The sequence below is a fragment of the Paroedura picta genome, chromosome 2, assembly GCF_049243985.1.
Source record: "Paroedura picta isolate Pp20150507F chromosome 2, Ppicta_v3.0, whole genome shotgun sequence".
Lineage (NCBI taxonomy): Eukaryota > Metazoa > Chordata > Lepidosauria > Squamata > Gekkonidae > Paroedura > Paroedura picta.
Window position 1 is genome coordinate 74,430,530 of NC_135370.1, and position 22,177 is coordinate 74,452,706.

The 22,177-nt window shown below is 44.2% G+C and overlaps 1 protein-coding gene across 6 annotated transcripts in view; it reads left to right on the top strand.

The window, feature by feature from the left end:
* ASIC4 (acid sensing ion channel subunit family member 4) overlaps positions 1–14,381 on the top strand; it is a 248,046-nt gene extending 233,665 nt beyond the window's left edge. For 4 of the 6 annotated variants that reach the window (XM_077320812.1, XM_077320815.1, XM_077320814.1 and 1 more), the window contains one exon: positions 12,394–14,381. In XM_077320812.1, coding sequence (XP_077176927.1) covers positions 12,394–12,513 — 120 coding nt within the window. In that variant the 3' untranslated portion in view covers positions 12,514–14,381. The other 2 variants (XR_013228195.1, XR_013228194.1) reach the window with 2 other exon arrangements.
* The last annotated feature ends 7,796 nt before the right edge of the window (positions 14,382–22,177 follow it).

Genomic DNA, 22,177 nt, shown 5'->3' on the forward strand with positions numbered 1-22,177 from the left:
TGAAAGTAGAACTGTGCGGATTACCTCATTCATAAGATCACTGTGCAGCTGAACAGATCACTGCTGTCAGCAGATTTGGTTCCCTAGATCTGAGTGAGGAATCTAGAAAGCTGTCCTAAGGAATCTGTAATTTAAAAACCTGAAATTCTACAGAGCAGATAATGTGAATATGTAATCTTCATATACCTCAGGGATTTTATTGTGGAAAATATATTTGAGAGAAAGGTTTCTTCCTCTTCTTCCCCACCCCATACAAATGTTTTGGGGCTGAGACTGTGATAGAAGCTTTGGGAAGAGGATAAAGGACAGAGGGTAAGGAGAAAGCATGGCTTTGGACTATGGTACTATCTTTTGTGAGTCATTGGGGGGGGGGATTGTGGCATGGATCTCACATGCAGATGGACACAAGAAGTTGCCATTCACTGAGTCAGGCCTTTGGTCTACCAGGGTCAGTGTTGTCTACACTGACTGGAAGCTGATTTCCAGGATTATCCCTGACTATTCTTTCTGTGTTCAGGGTATATTCATATTGAATTGTCAAAGGCCTTCACGGTCAGAGTCAACTGAGAGTCTCCCAGGGGGATGGACTGGAACTAGGAAGTGTGTTTTCAGTCCATCCCCTGGGAGACTCCCAGATAAGACAGAAATGTGATGTGTTGCATTCACACATACACCCCCCCCCAAGAAGTAAATAAAAGGCCCAGCAACTGTTTACACACCACACTTTGACACAGAAAGATTCCCATCTTGCCATGTGCTATCTGTGAAGATACCAGCCACAGTTACTGGCAAAACATCAGGGACTAAAACTACCAGACCATGACCACACAGCTCAGGAAATCCCCAACAGCCAGTATATTCATATTGCCTCCTAGACAATATATAGAAGAGAGATTTCAGAGAGTTGTGCAAACTGCAGTGGTTTTTGCAGACAGTATGGAAGGTAGTGCTTCTGTGAACCACAGAAGATACCTCCTGAAAAGAGCAAAAACATCTGAGATTCCTCTGATTGTTTAGCTAATGGCCTCATTACTAGATATTGGCAGTTTTTCATTGAGATGAATAGGAAGAGAAATAGGTGGCAGAGACAGAGAATCAAGGTCTCTCCGCTATTTAGGCACCGATGCTTTTTTGATAGTTTCTGCCTTTGCAGATCTGTCTGTCCTGATAACCTTTGTACTGCTAGCCAAAGGAAAAAAGACTCAAAATCTTTAAGTAGGAGAGGATGTTCTTACAAAGCTTAGTGGGTATAATAAGGACTTTCTTAACAGCACTCATACAAGGTCTCCAATTTGTGCCATTTCCCCTGTGAAATGATGATAGCTGCTGGAAATTATACCATTCCTATATTAAAAGGTCAGTGCTTACTTGTCTACTTAGAAGTCACACTAAGCTATTCTTTCTCACTCAAACTGCCCATTCCAAAACCAGAGAGAAAAATCAGCCACATAGTTTTGTGCCTCAGATGCTGGCAGAAAAGAAACAGTGGGCACGCAGATGCACAAACACTCTGAGCTGCCTCTACCGGCTCTGCTGAATGTTGTATCCCTGCCTGGTACTGTCCAGCCCATGGATAGATGATCAATGAGGAACTAAATTGCATCTTCTGTATCATTACTGGAGCCCTGAGACCCACGCAGATGCAGTGTCCTTTGTACTAACTTGGAAGCACTGCCCCACCATCAATCCACTGCAAGGTAGTGTGTCATCAAGGACGGTGGAAACAGATGGAGGATCTAGGTCACCCTTTGTTTAGACATGAATGGATGGCTCAGAGGCTGAGATTCAGGTACAGATTCAAGGACACAGAACCTGTAAAAGAGGAAATTGACACAGAGATTGAGAAGTTGGAGTAGCCTTTCCCCAAGTGCAGATACAAAACCCAGAGGGAGTTACTGCTGCTGGAGAAGAGGATTGATGACTAATGAGTGTTTACTGAAGAAAGCTTACCATGGATGCAGGCTGACCTGTGCAATCTGTATAGGAAACCAGGGCAGGATTGATTGGAATTTGGCCTCCTGGGTTATGGCCTGATGCGCGTGGTGTGAGCCCCCTGAGGGTGGGGAGATATTGTTCTTTCAAGCTCCATCATCTTAGCCAGCCATTGATTCCTTCTGACCCATCCTGATTATATATATTTCCAGGTCTGGGTTTTCCAGCTCATGTTCCCTACTTCCTGGTTTCTAATGTCTGCTCTTTGGACTGAACCTGATTTCATTTCTTTTTTACTCTGGTTCTCCATGTGCTTCTTGTCTGGATTGGACATCTTAGTCTCTTTCAAACCCTAGCTTGCAATACTTTGTTCTTCCATACTAATCCTGGTGCAAATCTCATTGCGTTATTCAGCTCCATATTGATCTTCTCTCATTGATCTGCTGTCAATCCTGCCAGGATTCACATATCAGCTCCCATGTACCTAGCTGTCTAAGGCCCAGTATTGACTAAACGCTAGTAACTTTTAGGGCGATTTCAAGAATTCTTAATTGTGTTGGTAAAGACCTCACTGAATGACTGAACTATCTTAATTTTCTCAGAAGGGGAGCTCATGTGTTTGGAAGTACTCCCATGTGAAAAAAATTGACAAGCAAGTGTAAAGAAAAGATTCCACGCTGTACTGTTTGAAGGAGGCATTTTTACATAAGGGGTGTGATTTTCACATGAATCACATGCATCATAAAGAAGCAGTAAAGATGCAACGGAAAGCAATAAATGCGCAAAGCTTCTGGACCCATGTTTCTTTCTTTCTTTCTTTCTTTCTTTCTTTCTTTCTTTCTTTCTTTCTTTCTCTATCTATCTATCTATCTATCTATCTATCTATCTATCTATCATATTTATATGCCTCCCTCCCCGGGCGCTCAGAGCGGTTTACATAACATAAGAACGATACATGGAACAGTCTATAAAACATTTGAATAACCATGCAATAATAACTGATAATTGATAATGTTAACCTCATTTTCAAAAACAGGTGTCCTCTTTGCAGATTGCAGCATTTTCTGCAGAAACACACAACAGAACCCACCTATCTTACAGGAAGAAGCCATCACAATATTGTGTTGTCCTTGTAGAGTGTATACATTGGCAGAAGACAGTTCCAATGTGCAATTTAGCATGCATGTCATTGGGGAGGGGAATGACATATATCATAGGCCAGGAAAAAAATCATGAAGGCTAAACAATCCTTATCCATTGTTGTTCCTCTATATATTTGTGAAACAGCCTGGGGGGTGGAACGTGTCCGGCTGTCCAAGTTGGAATAGGGCCAATCAGGATGCAGCCAGTTTTGCCCTGATTGGCCCTGCCCCTGCAGCTCCCACCCTCCATCCCTGGACTCTAGCCTCTTTGCTCTCAGACGCCTCAGTTGCCTGGAGCCAGCAGCAGGTAAGGGGAGAGGGCCCTGGGCAAAGAGTCCTGGTGGAGGGCCTGCTAACGAGGGCCTGTTAACAAGGGCCTCTTGGCCTGCTAGGCTGGGCCTGCTGACGAGGGCCTCCTGGCCTGCTGACTGCCCTGCTAACGAGCTGCCCAGCCCCCACCCGCCCCAATTGATCTGGCTGCGAGCTGCAGCCCAAAGCCATCTTAAGCTGCCTGGCCAGGGGCCAGGGGAGAGGACCTTTTCAAGGTCCGTTCTTAGGAATTGACTTTGAAGCTAGTAAGATACATAAAATGGCACTTTGGTCGAATTCAGTAGAATTGACTTCAAAATAATGGTCTTTTATGTAGATATTTTTTAATCTTCTGTGTATTTCACAGCAGCAGCGACATGCTAACAGCTTACAGTATTCTTCTGTGTATTTCACAGCCACATGAACAAGCCTGTTTCAATTTTTAAATCTTCTTCAGTGTGAATTACTGTAATGCAAATAAATGTGCTCATAAGAAAATGCATAGAGCCTAACACAACATTTTAAAATGTTGTTCCAAACAGAAATCCACATTGAGATACATTCATAATAAGAATTAACAAAGGAGTACCAACTAACCAATAGATATACAGGAGTCAGAAACATTTTAAAAAATAGCTCCCAGTCTCCATTAAATGTCTCATTCCAGCTTGGAGAGTTCAACTAACTAACGTTATGTTCTTGTTTATATCTCCCTCTAATGGGTTGAATGCACTGTTGCCCAAACCCTTTAAAGAGATATGCTCATTTATGGGTGGACCCAAAATTATTCCAAATAACACAACAGATCACACTCTGAATTTAAACCTTTGGGAGATAAGCCTGTAAATGAAATAAGCTTCCCATTGTAGCAATTTGTTGTTTACATCCAGGCTGTTAAATTCACGTGGTTTAAACACAGAAGGCACAAACAATCTTGACATCATCTTCTGTGTGCCCAGCTTCTATAAAATGCCTCACCAGTGGGGCTTCAGCCGGTTTGTTTCAAATTCATGGTCTGTGTTCACAAATCCTAGTTCTTACTGTTCTCTCACTCATGCCTACTATATTCTGAGCATGAACATTGTTGGGATATGCAAGATCTACAGTGTGCATGGTTGAACAGAACACGAAGAGTGTCCTGCAGGGGCATCAGAGGAGATTACTAGTTAGACTAGGAACTTCCTGATGTTTTTTTCAAATAATTTCTTCCAGTGTCCAGATTGGCTGATTTGGAGACTTCCAGCTCCTTTGAGCACACTTCCCCCTGCTTGCCTCCACAACAGTCTAACTGAATGAAGAAGTTAGGCTATTAGGACTCTCTCTCTCCCCTCTTTCTCTTCCAAGTTGTTTCTCTTCATAATAAAACTATTCTATTCTTTTAAACAGCCTAGTGCTGGGATCCTCTTTGCATACTTAAACTCTGCCAACAAGCATTTCTGCTGATTCATTCAATATCCAAGGAATCCTGATGTTATATAAAGAAAAGAAAAAAAACAAGCAGCAAAGCAGTGAATTAAAAGGCCCATCAAACATGCCGATTTTTGGCTGCCACTAACCCATTGGACAAGGAATAAGTAATTAGCAGGCCGAGTTTACTTTAATTTCCTGCTGCTGCCAACATTCAAGTCAATAAAAGCTAGAAATCCTTGCAGTTCAACCTGGCTGCAGCTACGGCTGTAAATAAAGCTACAGCCAAAGAAGTTCCTAGACAGGCCTTGGTACAATGCAGGCTCTGTTCCCATTAGGTTGGCTGACTAGATGTTGAAAGGGAGATTCCGCATGCAGTAGCAAAACAGTCTTCCACCAGAAGGACTGTGCTCATGCTAAAGCAGTGGCAGTGATGATGGAGCAATATCTGGTATTCTGGGTGAGTAACTAGTGGACTTATAGGCTTAAATGTCCATCCAAATTCCCGGGGAGAGTTCTTTTTTCTTATTCTGATTTTGGACAAAAAAAATCTGCACTCCTGATTCAGTAAAATCAACGTGAGCTTCAGCATTGGTTCTCTTTGGGGTAGGATTGTAGCCAGCATCCAGTATTCCTGGCATAGGGCATATCCGCCCTGCAGGCAAGCCGTTTCATTAGGTACTCACTCCTTGTGGCTGAGTGAAGAGACAACACAAATTTAGACATAAGTTGGACACAATTTGTTTCTGCATTGGTTATTTTAGAGCAACTGGCTTGTCCCTGAAGAACATCTGGCTGGGAATTCTAATTTGCAACATTATTTGTCCTGTATTTAAAACAAACACCTACACCCCAGCACCCCCTATTGCAAGCATTGTGCGGTTGGGCATTAATTTGCCTTTTTTGTACTTGGTTTCCCATCCCATATTTGCAATAATAGGGCTGAGAAAGCCCATTTCCTCATATCCTGAAGAACTACCACTAGTTAAGAGCAGACAGGATGATCCTGATCAGCTTTTAGGCAGCTCTGTGTATCCTAAGCCTGCCACTTAGTAAGAATGGCTGTTGTGACTCATCTTTGTTTTACTTTGCTTTTTTCCAGTTCTCATGATGGAAACCATTATAGCAGAATTTGGTCATTTAATCACAGGGGAAATACCATGGAAAAAACCCTCTTTTATGGATCCAGAGAGTACAAGTAAAAAGGATAAACAAGGATAATAGTCCTGGCACTGAAATTCAGGATGTTTACCAAAAATATTTTGCAGCAAATGCAACCGCAATGGGACAATGTATGTTACAGCACAAGATGTCGGTTTAGATTATACCAGGCAGATGCAGGGGCAATATGTGTTTCCTTGTAGACCTTCCTAGTTAGATGCCTAAAACAGATGCTGCAAATCAACACTGATCTACGATAAACATCTAGGGCAGAGAAAGCTCTGGTATAGCTACTAAACTGTGTGGCCACAGCACCATCTTCCGGCCAGAAGAACAGACTCTGAACAAGTCAATTACTAGGAATGGGCACAAACTGAACCATGAAGCAAAATTCATCATGAATTTTGTCCTGTTCATTGTTTGCCATCCAAAGTTCATGGCAGGTCTGCCATCATAGACTTCCAGGAATCTTTAAAGCAGTTTGTGGCGGTTCATGACGGTTATAGATAGAAAGCTACTCCAAGTTCTTTTAACCCCTAAAAGTTCTTTCTGTTCTCCTAAAAAGCCACAAAAATGGCAAAGCAGCAGGAACAGCCTGCTCCCCGCAACACAGCCATTTTGGGCTGCCTTGTGTAATCCCTTTAAAGTTGAGGTCCCTTTTTGGTTGAGGTTGGGCACAAAAAAGATCTTGTCCTCCTCTGGAGTAGCTTCTCATCTGTGACATCACCTCCAGGAGATTTGGTGGATCTGACAGACTGGGGAAATAGAAGAGGGGTGGGGGTTTAGGGTTTGGGGAGGTTATGGGATTCTACTGTATGATACTGTTTTTGATTGTATGTTTTATTGTTGTTCACCACCATGAGACAGCAGGCCCATGAGTGGCGGCATACAAATATAATGAATAAATAAAGCTTAAAGGGAATGCAAGGACACCCAGAAATAGCTGAGTGGTGGAAGCAGGCTACTCCATCACTCAGCTATTCCTCTGACTTTCTGCAAACCCATTTAAAGTCACTACAGTCCCTTTTATTAGGGTTTATGGGTCCACAAATCGATTCGTGAACGAAACTCCTGGCACAGTCCAGGTCATGGTTCAGCCATGAATCACAAACCACATTTTTAAGTTTGTGCCCATCCCTCCTTACAACTTATCCTGTGCAAGAAAGCACTCATTTTCAGGGTCTCTTAAGAATGGTGCCCCACCAAGTAGGTCACAGACACACACATACATATATTCTTACACACACAACCGTTCAGCGAAGGGGTCTGAAGAACAAGGTTGTTTGTGCATCAGAGGGCTTATAGCCACTGTCCATTTATTATTTATTCATACAAGACATTAATACCTTGCCTGTTCCAAAAAGTGTCCAAGGCAGATAATATAAATCAAAATAAGTCAATATTTTTAACACTATAAAATACACCAATATAAAATTTACAGTAACAAAATAAAACAGTGACATAATTTGTAGCACTAAAACAAATACAATAATATGACCATAAATAACATGAAAATACACTGTGGAATATTTTTATAGCAGAAGATAAAACTTTCAGATAAAACTTTTAAATATTAAAAGCAGATAAAATATTTTATGTATCAGCGGATAAACTTCTCAGCTTAATACACTTAGTACAAAAGTGGCAAATTGTTTTAGATATTTATACCATGCTCCCCCCCCCCATGGGGACTTCAAGAAGCTGACATCATTCTCCTCTCCTTAATTTTATGTTCATAACAACTACCTTGTGAAATAGGTTAGGCTGAGAGAGAGAGAGAGAGAGAGATCCTTGAACTCCCACAGGAGAGCGGAGATTCAAAAGGGAATCTTTTTGACCTAACTCCTGAACCACCGTACCACACTAGTTTTCAACAACAATGATATATATCACAAAAGAGCAAGGTTTTGCGTTCCCTAAAATGTTTCAACAGAGAGGATGTGCAATAAAAAAGAGTGAGGGAGAAAAGATCCCAGGTGTGGATATGACTCCCCTCATGTTTCTCTCCAGTGGCTGAGCAGCTAATCTCCAGGGCTGTGGTGCTACATGCTTCCTCTGCCCCAGCACTTGGGTATGCGGAAGGGGTCCTTAAAAAACATTATTCTTGCTCACCTGGAATTGCTAGTGGCAGAGGAAGCCATCACCATAGTGGAGAAAAGGCTTCCACAGAAGCTGGGGAAACAATGTCATAGTATCCAAGCCAATGTCTGCAGTTTAAGGAATCTTCAAATGGAACCTACAGAATCTTCAGGTAGCTTGTAGGCTACGCTGTAAAGCCAAACGCAGAACACTACTGGGATAGTGAAGCAGGAAGAGTGTGAGGGGAGGAACATTATTTTTTGAACATGCAAATGCCATTGGGGCATTCACTTGGGACATTACAGTTGCGAGATCTCCTCTCCAACTCTACTCCTTAGAGCAATGTTGTGAGATAAATTAGCTTAACTGGCCCAAGGTGTGTTTCAGGGTACAGTGGGAATTATTTATGTTTCGATTTTTATTCTGCACTTTCTCAGGAAGACTCAAAAAGAACTGTGTGTGGAAGCAGCAGGTCTTATACACACTATATAAAGGGATACCAGTATATGCATGTATTTTTACTTAAGGAAACAGCAACCCGGGGGGTATATGTAAAAAAGAAAATGAGCATGTATAGTGTCAGCAGTGTTATTTCCATATTCAGCAAGAGTCTTTGAAGAGTTATCATCCGTACACAGACTCTGAGATCACCACATGATAATGCGTTGTGATGTTAAGGATCTCCGCATCTCCTGCCTGGGAACCTGATCTGTTATGGAGGTTTGCTTGGATGTTTCCTTCTGCTAATGCTGATAGGAAAAACTAACCTTGATAATCTTGGACTTTCTGGCTAAATGAATGCAGTTTCCTAAGAGACGGAATTCAATGAGACAGTGTCTGTATGCAGGAAGAACAGGTTTAGCGAACGTTATTTTTGATCTGACTCTTGGGGGCAAGTGCAAACAGACTACCTAGGGGGAATCTCATTTACACTTGAGGAATCTGCTGTGTATTTCTGCTGGCCATGATGGATTCCCAAGACATCTAAACAGTTCAAAGTGAGCCTCAATCACATCTTCAAAAAAAATTCAATTGAGACGCTCAAGTTGGTAGCATGGGCGCCTTTTGTTAACAATAAAATTACACCTTAATCAATATGAATTGTTCCCACTAACCTTATTTGCATGTTAATCATCTGTCTAGTCCATTGTGAATAGGAACAGACAGTCCCATCCCCTGCATAATTCACTTTTTGAATAATATTCACTCCAAAGCAAGATTTCAGAGATCACAGAGTCTTCTGGCATTTGATGATATGAAACAAGCCATGGGGTAGTTTGGCACTGCAGAGTTATCATTTCACTGCTTGCTTTGTTCATGTCCTGCACTCAATTACATAAAGCACCACGTATTCTTAACCTGTTCCTAACCCATCTTTACCATTGATTCTGTTTAGAATTTTGTTCCCATTTGACAAGGATGAATATGAGTTCCCTCCACAGTCCTACTGAGTGGCATGGGGTATCCCTTCATTTTCAAATCTTAAGAAAGATGCTGATTTAACAAAGGGAAGGAGCAGCAGGTTGAAGGTGGGACAGACTCAGGAGAATGAGCCAGCATTGAACATCAGAGGCCAGTGTTCTACCTGATCCAATATCCTGCACTGCTATACTCCTAGTAATTGGCATTTGAAGCCATATCATTTTCATTTTAGCCTTTGTGGATAACATGGGTCATTCCTCCATGAATTTGTATAGTCTCATAGTGGCTACCAGCGAATCCCATAGCAGTGAATTCCACAAGTTAATTACATGTTGTATGAGGGAGTACTTCCTTATTAGTTCTAAATCTACTCCCATTAATTTCACTGGGTTCCCCAAGTTATTGTATTTTGAGACAGGAAGAAAACATCCTCTATGACTAATATCATGCATTAGTCATCTTTTTTCTAAACTAAAAAGTTACAAGCTGAACTATGTATTGCTGACATTTAGGGACAATAGAGAACTAACCAGGAAGGCATGTAGAGGCCATCTAAAATTGTCTTAAGGGACAGCCTAACTGCCCCTTACATTTGGCACTGTTTTCCAGCCTGAAACAAGCTGGGAAAAGGGCATGGAAGGAAGATTTAAGACCCATCTCTCCATAGGCCATGTTTGTAATCCCTGCCAAGCAGACTCAGGGTGGTTTATAATATATGACATATAAAATCACAACTAAAATCATAATAAGAATACCATTAAAACAATTCAATGCTCCATTGTATTGATGGATGTCCTGACTTAATGTCCTGGTCTACTTTTTGACCTGTTTCACAATGGTGTGGTATTATTTTAACTCTAGTTTGGCAAGAGGAATATGGAGTAGTTCAGTTAGAGGACTATGGAGATGAATGGAGAGAGGCTTGTAGATTTTACTGGCAGTCATTTGTCCTGGCCATAACCAAGTACCTGAGGGAAGAGTACCACCTTGCAGGCCCTGCTGAACTTAGCAGCTCATTCCACCAGGCAGGGGCCACAGCCAAGAAAGCCCTGGCCCTGGTTGAGGCTAAATGCACCTCCTTCTGACTAGGGACAACCAATATATTAATGTTAGATGATCTAAAGGTTCTTCTAGGGACATACTGGGAGAGGCCGTCTCTTAGATAAGCAGGTCCCAGACCACATATGGCCTTAAAGGTTAGAACCAAGACTTAAACCTGATCTGGAATTCAACCAACAACCAATGCAGCTACTGGAGGGTCGATTGTATATGGGCCCTCCATGGTGTCCTGGTTAAGGATCCAAGCGGCTGCATTTTGTACCAGTTGTACCTGGGTAGAGCGAGTTATAGAAATTTGTTCTGGAGATGGCCATTACATGGATGACTGTGGCTAGGTTTTCCAGGGTCAGATAGGGTGCTACTATCGTCACTTGGAAGAACACCTTGTATGCTACTTTCATGATCTGAGTCACCATCGTTAGGGAGGCATCAAAGATCACTCCTAGATTCTTGATGGTGCATGAGGTTGTCAACTGCACTCCATCAAGACAGGGGAGGTGTGATTCCTTATTCGGCCCTTTCATCCCTAGCCACAGGACCTCCATCTTCTCATGGTTGAACTTCAGAATGTCTCTGCTAGAGCCACTCCGTCATCGTGTCTGGGCACCCAGCCAATGAATCCAGGGGTGTCTCCAGCCAGTCACTCATTAGCAAATAGAGCTGGGTGTCATATGCATACTGATGACACCTAAGCCCGTGTTTCCAACCCAGCTGAGCAAGAGGATGCATAAAAGTGTTAAATAAGAACAGGGAGAGAACCATGGAGAGAACCATGAACACCAAGGGAGTTCTCAGTGGCTCAATAGTTCCTCCCCTATTACTACCCTCTGTTCTCAACCATGGAGAAAGAAGACCAGCCACTGTAAAGAGAGTCCCCATATCCCTGCATCAACAAGATAGCGAGCTAACAGTTTGTGACAGACTAAGTCAAATGCTGCCATAAGATCTAATAACAAGAGTAGCACTGACCCACCTCAGTCCAGTTGGCCTGATCATACCTGGGAAGTGCAGAACTTCAAAACACATCTCTCCATGCAACTACTAGATGCCTCTACAGAAAGCTTAATGTAGTAAGGCCTGAAGTGCATGGGATATCTAATCTAAGTGAGTGGAAGTGAAGCAAGCGGTGGCTTAAGTATTTTTCTTCCATCCCAGCTCACTTTCAGTATCAGTGACAAGCTGGGGGAAAATGGCTTAAAGGAAATGGCTTAAAGGCAGGAGAAAGGGCAATATTTAGCTCCCTCTACCCACATGCACCAGTTTTGGTTAACAATAGACTCCTCATTACCATGTAATCCTTGAACAGCATCTAGCTGGACCGTTGAACAACAAAACTGGGGTGCACTTTAGGGCTGGTAAAGCATGCTTCCCTGAGCCATAATATCACTAGCACTAGTTCCACTTGAGAAGAGAAGCCTATCTAGCAGTCCAGCTAGAATTTGCAAGGCAGCCATGTTCCTTGCCTTTTTCCTCCTCCTTTCTTGCAACAGTTGAACAACATGGTGCTTTTCCTTGCCCTGCCACCAGTTAATATTCATCAAAGACTGGCAGGACTGGAAGAATAAAGATGGCACATGATGCCCTGGAAGAAATGGACATGGATTGGCTGTCTCCCCTGTAACACCCATTCCAGAGAGATCCTAAGATGATACTGTGTGTGTGCTCTGCATGCAGGTTTCCTAGGGTAGTTATTCTAGAATGGTCTTGTCCCTATTCTGGAACCATTTCCCCCACTACTGTCAGAGGAAACAACTGACTGGGGTGGGGACTGAAGTCTTTTTGGCTGGGGCTATGAAAACGTCAGTGCTGGCCCTGAGGCTCTGAGCTGCAGGTGGGAGGGGATGGTTGTGGGTCCTGGTGCTGACTGTGCCTTCTTTTGCAGAGCCCCTGCGAGACACTGGGCCGCCACTCTGAGGGCACGTACCCCACCGGCCTCCTGCCCAACCACCACCATCGCCACCACTACTCGCCTCAGGGGGTCTTCGAGGACTTTGCTTGCTAGGCCAGCTTCTGCACTGCTCCCCCAAAATACAGCAGTACTTCTGGAGCAGCTTCCGGAGCAGTGGATTCCACCTTGTGCTAACAGGCCGGCCAAGCCAAGCCACCTTCTCCCACATCCCAAAGCTTCCAAAAGGCATCCGATGCTTTAATACCCTTCCTCCTGTCTCTCCCCCACCCACCCACCCCTGAGCCCTGCCCATTCCCCCAGGCCAGCTGGCCCCACTCCCTAGGGCTCAGCGCCCCCTACTGAAGCACACAGAGCGCACCGGCTGCCGGGGCCAGGAGGTGGGATGGGCTCCAGACTGCTCCACTGACAGGGGAGTTGCCTTTCCTCTGCTTCAAAGTGGGAAGAAGGGCGAGGGGAACATGGAGCACAGCAGGCAGTAGGATGCAGTCAGGGAAAGGAAAGGTGGAGAGCCCAAGCTGATAGGGTATCAGCAAGCAACCAGCTGCTCACAACCTTGCATGGCAGAGTCTGCCACTGCCACAAATTGATCCCTCTCACATTGTACGGTCCAGTCCAACACTGAAATTCCTTCTTATACCCCATCCTCTTAGAAACACACATTGCAGCCACGGCAGTATCCTACACACATGCACAGAGGAGTCAGGGCAGAACACAAGCTCTGTGTCCCATCACCCGCTGTTGGGCAGTGTGAACCACTCACTCTGCTGCCTACCCATGCATCTACTGTGCCCATAAGGAGGTTCAAAACTCCAGACCTTGCCCTCAGAAAGGGGCTCCAGGTTACATCCTTTTACTATGTGGGTATTGATTAGCCCTTTCCCATTAGTTCAAGGCTGGCCACCCATCATCCCGCCCTCACAACTGTATATTTGTATATAACTGTTTTGGGCCCGTGGTTTTTAGCCAGATATCAAGTTTGTCGTTGCTGCACCTGCCCCCTGCTGGGGTCACCAAGAACTGCTGGTAGGGCTGGGCACTGACATAGGCATCAAATCTCAGGTTTCCTCCCAGCCCAAGTGCAGAGACAAACCCAGCAGGGGGCTGCTGGCCAGCAACAAAGCCTGAGTTTTCCTGGGTCACCTTTTCTCCAGACGTACAGCCTTCTCTCCCCCCCCCCACTTCTATCCATCCTTCACCCCCAGCAGCATTCATTGGGATTCAGGGTCCAAGCCACAACCACCTCACCTCTAGGAGAACGAAGTAGGACGTTTCAGAGTCCCTAAGGGGACCACAGAATTCCAACAGCTCTCCCGTGTCCTTTAGGATCAGGACGCCAGGTTACAGGACTCAATAGCAGAATCGTCCTGTGAATTTAACACCCCGGGATAACCACATGAATAGGGAAGAATACCCAGTGGAAGGGGATAATTCCCCCTATATGTGCAAAGGGAAGTTGTTACTCATCTAGCTTTGTGGTAGGACTCTAGAGTAAAAGTACCTTAGAAAAAGCTGTCCAAATCGCCTTTGCTTTATGTTTGTGAAATCCCAGAGTATTCCAGAGGGCCCCATCCTGAACTCCTACTCCACATCTGTGGGCTCCTGCTAGTTCTCCTGGGGGTGCCTTTCAGGGAGGAATGTGGCACTTAGAGAAATATGCTGCAAATACCACCCCACCCATCAGTTACAACAACACTAGACTCATGTATATACCAATCAGAAAGCCACAAGCAGACAGGCATTGGGCAGCTGTAGTGGGATGAAGAGCTGATACAGCCAGCCTGCCTGTCTACCTGCTGGGGAAGTGTGTGGCTCCAGGGGGTTCCGCCCTACAGGCTGCATAGGGACCCCGCCAGGGATTTTCCCAGGCATGACCTACCATCCTCACAACTGTACTGAGCGCAAGTCGCTGTTTTACAAATGTACAAGTTTCTCCCAATAAAAAGGCACAAATTAGAACTCCAGCCATGCCTGCTGTGTTGTCATGATTCTACCCAGTTAATGTCTGGAACTCTCTCTTGCACAATATTCCAGGATCTTTGCATCTTCACCACTGACATGGACATGTTCGGTGATTAGCAAGCAACACCAGATCTCTCCTGCCAGAGAGTGCCTCCTTCTGTCCAGTCCTCAATCCCGTCTGCTTCAGCTTCAAGTAACGTTTGAAGAGACTGGCCAAGTGTTTACAAGATCAGATTTTAAAATCTCAATTTTTCAGTCTATTTGATACATATCACTTGCTGGCCAAAAAGGAAAGGAAAGAAACCACTGTCTTAACAGCTCATTTTCAAGAAGTGCTCGACCCTGTTTTCAGCTCTATCATAAACATAGCGATGATAGCGATGTACAGAGACATTTTCTGCCACTACTGGGTAACCAACCATGCATTTGTAAGCAAAGGCCACTAAAGTGAATGGGCTTCACAAGATGCAGTTTTGTTTACAATTGCACTGCAAAAACAGTACCCAGATATCTAGGGCTAAAGAGGAAGGCTTCCAGATCAAAGAGAGTAACCTTCAGTGGGTATACGGCAGCTTTTTCTTTAGACTCATAATTGTAGCGTATCCCAATAGTTCCGTATCTCATCACAAATGGGATTTATGAGGACATATCTAAGTATGAACATACAATGGTTTTCTAACACATTTCCCCAAACAACTGGGACTTGAGCATTCTGGGCTCATCCTTTCTATCCAAATATAGTATCTGAATGTATCACCCGTGGAGGGCAGCAAGAGAATCGGAACAAAACAACACAGTATCTGGCCACTTAAGAGAGGGGAACTTTGACCCTCCTCTCTACAACATTCATTATGTGTGCGCACACACTCCAAGTTGGAGTCTACCTCATTCATCTGATAAGGAGGCTCTGCTCTGCAAACGCTTATGCTACATTTAAAATCTTTGCCTTTGGGGTGCTGTAAGACTCCTGCTGTTTACATTTTCTTCAGCTTACTAAAAACTAATGCATAATTCATGCATAACTCCTCCCATTTTCCACTTGAGGCAGCTGAAACCAAGTCTGTTGATCGGGTATTACCTGGCAATTCAAATACCATGTTTGTGGGGGCCTGATTTGGATTTGGATCACAGTGCACAGGGGCACCATTTTCCCGACCTGAGAAGGCCCCCAGGAGCAGCATTGTTTTGTCCTGTTGGGAAAGCCTAAATGTAAGCAGTATATGTAAGTTTTCCAACAAACAAATATGTGGGAGGGACAGAAAGAAAAATAGCATAGTCTTGGCTGTTCAATTGAAGCTACACTCAAGGTCAAAACTAAGCATGGTGTGCAGTTGTATGCATCTTTCCCCTAGTTTTTATTTACTACATTTTTATCCTGCCCTTCTTTCGAGGGCTTCAAGGTGAGTTCTTTCTCCTTATTTTCTCCACAACAGTCCTGTCAGGTAGGTTAGGCTTACAGTGGCCCAAGTCCGACTGAATTTCAACCTTGAGGTAGCATTTCAATCTGAATCACCTCAGGAATGTTCCAGAATTGTAACCACTACACCACCATGGCTCTCTGGTTTTGTTCAAAGCTAGATATGCGTCTCAAGTCTTCCATTCATCTCAGGTCACACTTCCTAGTATCCCTGTCAGCCCTGAGGGTTAAGATAGACTGGCCATCGCATCACCCACAAATTAGTTGCAGAATTCCTTCTTCTGTCTGGGTTAGCTTCTATTCACCAGATATGACCAATGCATAGCAAACTGACAAGTGCTAGGGAATGCTTTCCGTATCAATTTATATGTATGGCTCATGGATCTACTCTCTGTGTTGCAGAGCATTCTGGGACAGATTCTAGAGAGGGGTTAGCTTTCATAGAGGATCATGAAGTAGTAAAGAGGAGGCTGCTGGTGGGAGCTCTCATTCATTACGCCTTTATCCTGTTCATTCTCCGAGGACTGCAAGGCATCGTACACTGTCCAACTGATCAAGTTTCATTTTATTACACATTAATCCTGTCAGGCAGGTTTGGCTGAGATGAAGCAATTAGCCCAAAGTCATCTGCTGAGAACACACTCTCAGTCAGACACTAACCACCAGGTAGTGGCTCTGAGAGGATTCACAGGGCATTTTCAAGACGTCTGTTCTTAGGGGTACCAGACCCCAGGTGGGACCTGGGGATCTCCCTGTTTTACAGCTCATCTCCAGGTAACAGAGATCAGTTCCCCTGGAGAAAATGGCTGCTTTGGAGGGGAAATGCATAGCACTATACTCCACTGAGGTCCCTCCATGCTCCAAATCTCCGAATTCCCAGCCCAGAGCTGAACATCCTATCCTGACTTTACCATGAAACTGCCTGATGATATGTCCACTAGTGTATCTTTCCTTTCCTCAATTGCTCTCTCAATTGACTGCTTACTTACTTCCTGCAGCCACCTCAGCCTCTGGCTAGAGGATATTGCCCAAGCTTTTGGTGGCAGGCTTTCTGGGGAACTCTTCTGCACTTTTTCACATAAAGAGAAAAGAGAAGCACACTTCTGAAATGTTTCCACATAACACCACAATCAAGTCTGCATGGGGCTTTTTATCCACTCCCAGTCCAAATACATCCCTCCCATCTACACTGAATTCGATTTCCATTTTGATTTGGAGCGCTTTAAATTTCCCCTCTGCAACATGCATGATTGATCCATGGTGACCCTATCTTTCCCCCGCAATATCTAAGAGTGGATATAAGCCTCAATATTTGAAAAAACACAACCAGTGTAAGTATAGAGCTCTGCTTGCTGCAAATTAATTTCCTTCTCTGTGCCTTGTAGCAAAGCAGTATCCCCTGGTTGGCCAGGGCGTCAGTTCAAAGACTTCCTGGTTCCCAATTGCAAAGCTTCCCTCCCTGTTTTAAAGTGACTGCACTTCAGAAGGATAATTCAAGTGGGTAGCTGTGTTCGTCCGAAGTAGCACCTTTAAGACCAATAGCACCTTTAAGACCAACAAAGATTTATTCAGGGTGTGAGCTTTCACCCACACTTCTTTCAACAGAGATTTGCCTCGTTCTCTGAGAGGCTGCTGCTGGCTTGGGAGAAAAGAGAAGAAATTAAGCACGAGTGCTGGCTGGAGTCAACCAACCACCCCCATCCCCGAGTTCAGGAAAGTAGTTCAGCTTCCCCCCTCCCAGCTCTGAGCTTTTCCAATCAAGTGCAGAAGACTTTCTGTTTCAATTGTGGGGGATAGGAAGGAGAAAGACCCAGGTTCAAATCAATCTGAATTCAGCAGGATCCACAACGGGGGGGGGGGGGGTGTGCAGAATCAGCCTAGGTTTCCCTGTGAACACAACTTGGAAATCATTTGGGTAGTCACTGGGTTATTGGTTCATTTGTTCTTTTCTTGAACAACTGAGCAGCAGCTACAGATAGAAATGCCTTTAAAAAAATACCCCTACTTTTGTACCTTTAAAGGGATGCAGCAAGGGTATTGAGGACCTTATTTGCAGTGCTCTTTTGCCTCTAGCTGCAGTTCACGCAAAAATATTTCAGCAAGTGAAATTTTTCATGGCATGGAGTTAAATGGTGAGGGAAATTACCTCATACCCCTTCCCCAGAAGGGGTTGAACACTCCAACAGCCCTGGAGAAAGCTAGGAGACAAATATTTGCTACAGCAGTACTTAAGGACCGTGGGCTTTGTCTGTCTTTTGGGATACAACCATTTTTTCATCCATTCATATCTATGCCACTGGGATAGGCCCAGGAGGAACCATCAACTCTGACCAGCAAGAGCTCTCCGGGATCTCAGGCAGACAAAGATTTTACTCAGAATCTGCCACTTGCAGGCCTCTGGTGGTGGCAGTGATTGAACCAGGACAGTACTGTGCTCTAGCATTGAACTGCAGCCAAGTGTTGCCTCTCATTTGCAAGGCTTTATTTTCTAATTATTAACATGACAGCCTTCATTTCTACAAATTGTGCTCAACACACTGTAACCATATAAGAACACAGGGGGAAGCTGTTTTGCTCCCTGCAGTTGCCAGGGGTCCAGGCAAGGCTGCAGGAGACATTGTCACATTATGAGTCCCAGGGAAGCAGTGTCCCCAAGCAAGAGCAAGAGCATCAAACAGAAGCAAAAAATTGAAATGAAGAATCCAAGAGCACCAAGCCAAGCTTTTACAGTAAGAGCGTTTTTTTGTCACAGTCTACCACATGTGAACAATGTACTGGCAAGGCATACAGTAGTGCAAAAATCTACTTTTCAAAGTTAAAAAATCAGTAGATCTGAATATAACGCAGAAATATAACTGTATAATAAATAACAATTTATTAGTGAAAATATATATTGAGAGGGCCACTCTTTGGGACTACCTGCATGGGGCATTTTGGTAGGGCACTCTACCATAATCAGATGCAGAATTTAACTCTGGTTTTATATTGCACATCGTAGCTCCATTGAAACTTGCAAAGCCCATGTACAGTCAGCAACATCTTCAAACATCTTACTCAGAATTATTTGGTGCAATGGGACCAAAACATTTTCTCTTGGCCACCAGCAGTTTTGCAATTGATTCTTTAATTAAGTAATCAATTATTTCCTGATCTTGCAGCCAGGCAAATAAATAGAAAAAAGAGCAGCACTATGTACCTCTCCCTCCCAATCACTATCTTGCTGACCTGGGCCATTTCCAGGATGAACTGGTGTGTCCCAGCTGGAGCAAACACTGGACCACTGGCTTCCTTCTCACCACTCAGCTGGGTCTTTCTCCAGGGGGCTGAGCTCTCTCTCCAAAGCAGGCAGCATCACCTGGTCAGGGGGAGACAACCTTTGTGGCCCAAGTACCTGAAAAAATGTAACATCAACCTGTATTAGTGTGCTGGCAAACCAACAGTGTAAGATCGGAATTGTTCATCACCAGACACACTGGGAACAAGCCAAGCCCCAGCAGCTCCGCCTCACGGCCCTAGAGGCTCACCTCAGATCTGGCTGGCAGCTGTGTGGCTTCAGGAGGGTACAGCATGCCTAAGCCATGTCTGCCCCCTTCTCTCGAGCTGCTGGACCCAGGGATGATGCCAACGACTCAGCAGCCATGAGGCCACCTGCTGAGGAAAATGGACTGGTGTGCCTTGGCTTGCCTCCCCTTGGCACAACCCTTGCACTCTGCCCTGCTCTGATCCTTTACTGCATTGAGTGATGGACTGGCCATTTCCAAATCTGGAATCCTCTTTGCATTTCATCTTTTTGGTGTAGCATGGAACAGAAAAATTAAAAAAAATAAGTTGATGCTCCCACCTCTTCCTTTGTTTGGCCTTTTAATTTGACATCTTCACCTTCTTCCCTATTTACTTTAGAGCCCCAGGTGTTTAAACTGTTATGGAGTAATATTACAGGACCTTTAGAATGGCAGGCATTGCCAAGGTCACCAGCCCAAAGTAATGCCAGGTATATCAATGGCATTTTGACAGTCCACACTGGACAGACTATAGGTCCATTCAGTTTGCTAAAAAACAACTCTAAATCATAGCAAAACACCAAACGTCAACACAGAGGTCACTTGAAGAAAATGATGAAGCGACAGTGGTTTGTGGAATCTCCTTAATAAATGTGTGAATAAATGAGAGCAGTTCCAGACATATCAGGCTGTCTGGGGAAGAACCTTCACGGAGACCTCTTTCATATATTCAGTCAACCATAGCAATCTACTTTTGAAGAACAGTTTGAAAGTTAGTACTTGTCAAGAAGGGCCTATGAGGACTCAGGGGAAGGGGAAACTGCATCATCATCATCATCATCATCATCATTCCACCCTTCCTAGTGGCTTAGGGCATTTTCATAGAATCATAGAATCATAGAGTTGGAAGGGGCCATACAGGCCATCTAGTCCAACCCCCTGCTCAACGCAGGATCAGCCCAAAGCATCCAAGAAAAGTGTGTATCCAGCCTTTGCTTGAAGACTGCCAATGAGGGGGAGCTCACCACCTCCTTAGGCAGCCTATTCCACGGCTGAACTACTCTGACTGTGAAATTTTTTTTCCTGATATCTAGCCTATATCGTTGTACTTGACGTTTAAACCCATTACTGCATGTCCTCTCCTCTGCAGCCAACAGAAACAGCATCCTGCCCTCCAAGTGACAACCTTTCCAATACTTAAAGAGGGCTATCATGTCCCCTCTCAACCTCCTTTTCTCCAGGCTGAACATTCCCAAGTCCCTCAACCTATCTTCACAGGGCTTGGTCCCTTGGCCCCAGATCATCCTCGTCGCTCTCCTCTGTACCCTTTCAATTTTATCTACGTCCTTCTTGAAGTGAGGCCTCCAGAACTGCACACAGTACTCCAGGTGTGGTCTGACCAGTGCCGTATACAATGGGACTATGACATCTTGTGATTTTGATGTGATGCCCCTGTTGATACATCCCAAAATGGCATTTGCCTTTTTTACCGCTGCATCACACTGCCTGCTCATGTTTAGTTTACAATCCACAAGTACCCCAAGGTCTCGTTCAAGGTTTCTCCCCTTACTCCCGACCTCTGCCTCTGCCCATATTATATTGTAATTTTACCGTTTCATTGTAAAGCGCCACGGGATGGTACTCCCATGAGTGGCAGTATATAAATTAAAATATAAATAAATATATAAATAAATAAAACCATTCTACATCCTGAAGGTTGCTCTGGTTTGGCAGAAGACTGTATCACAGGCCAGGGTTTCAATGTGAGCTTGAGAGCCAGTCCTTTACTGTCAGCTGCAGTGACTGAAGCAGTGGACATCTTTATGCACTCAATCAGGCCTAATGTTACTCATTCATTTCCCCCTTTTCCAACCATTTTAGGATAATTTTACAAATGCCCGTCTTCTCTAAAGACTGCTGATTTGTTTGGCTAATTTTTCATACCATAAATGTGGCTTATTTAAATACTGTCAAACTTTCTTTACTAGCCTGTCACATCAAAATTATTTGTGTGCACATAACTGTTTAATTAAAAAAAATATCTTTAAAGTTACATCCCATAATCCCAACTGAAGACAGACAGTAGTCCCATGACAATAAAGAATTAAACCTAATTTTTTTAAAGTGACAAGCATCTTGGTGTCATTATTGCCTTTTTCTGCAAATCAGAACAATGACACTCTAGAGGACTATTTGGTTTGTGTCTTTTAGTTATTTGCTGAAAATCCTGCTATGAAGCATATAAACAATGAACAAGGCATATCTTACAGTCTGACAGAATCTGGAAAGGGAGGGGAAGAATGGCACTTAATTTAAGGGCGAATGGTTAAGGGCGAATGGTTTGGGGAGGATACCCAATAGCATTGGTCCCGGCAAGCCAAAAATACAGTGTCTCAATGGGATGCCTCTCTATGGTTTCTGCCCTTCTCCTTGCCCCGGTTAGTGTGGCTGCTGTGGAATGTGACTGTGCAACTGGAAAAGGTCCCCTCTGCATATGGCCTGTGACATCACCAGTAAACAACCCAGTTTCTCCCTTCAGGATCACATCTTGTAGCAAGTTTATTATTTTCTGAATTGTTGCGAAAGAGAGTGGCTTCCATGGCAGAGCGGGAATTTGAACCTGACATTTTAACCACCACTCTCCAACATTGATTGTGTTGAGTTTTCTTCAAATAATATTAGCAGTTTCACTGCTATGCTTTTGGATTGCCCAAGCAAAATGATCTCTTTGGGACCAAGCTGGGAGGGGAGGTAGCCGTATAGTCCTAGTGCGGATATCTTCTGCGGAAAGGAATGGACACTTCCACCATCTATACTTAGTAAACTGGAGAACCCAATATATTCTGGAGGCGGGAATTGCGAGAGGATCTCAAAGGGGGGG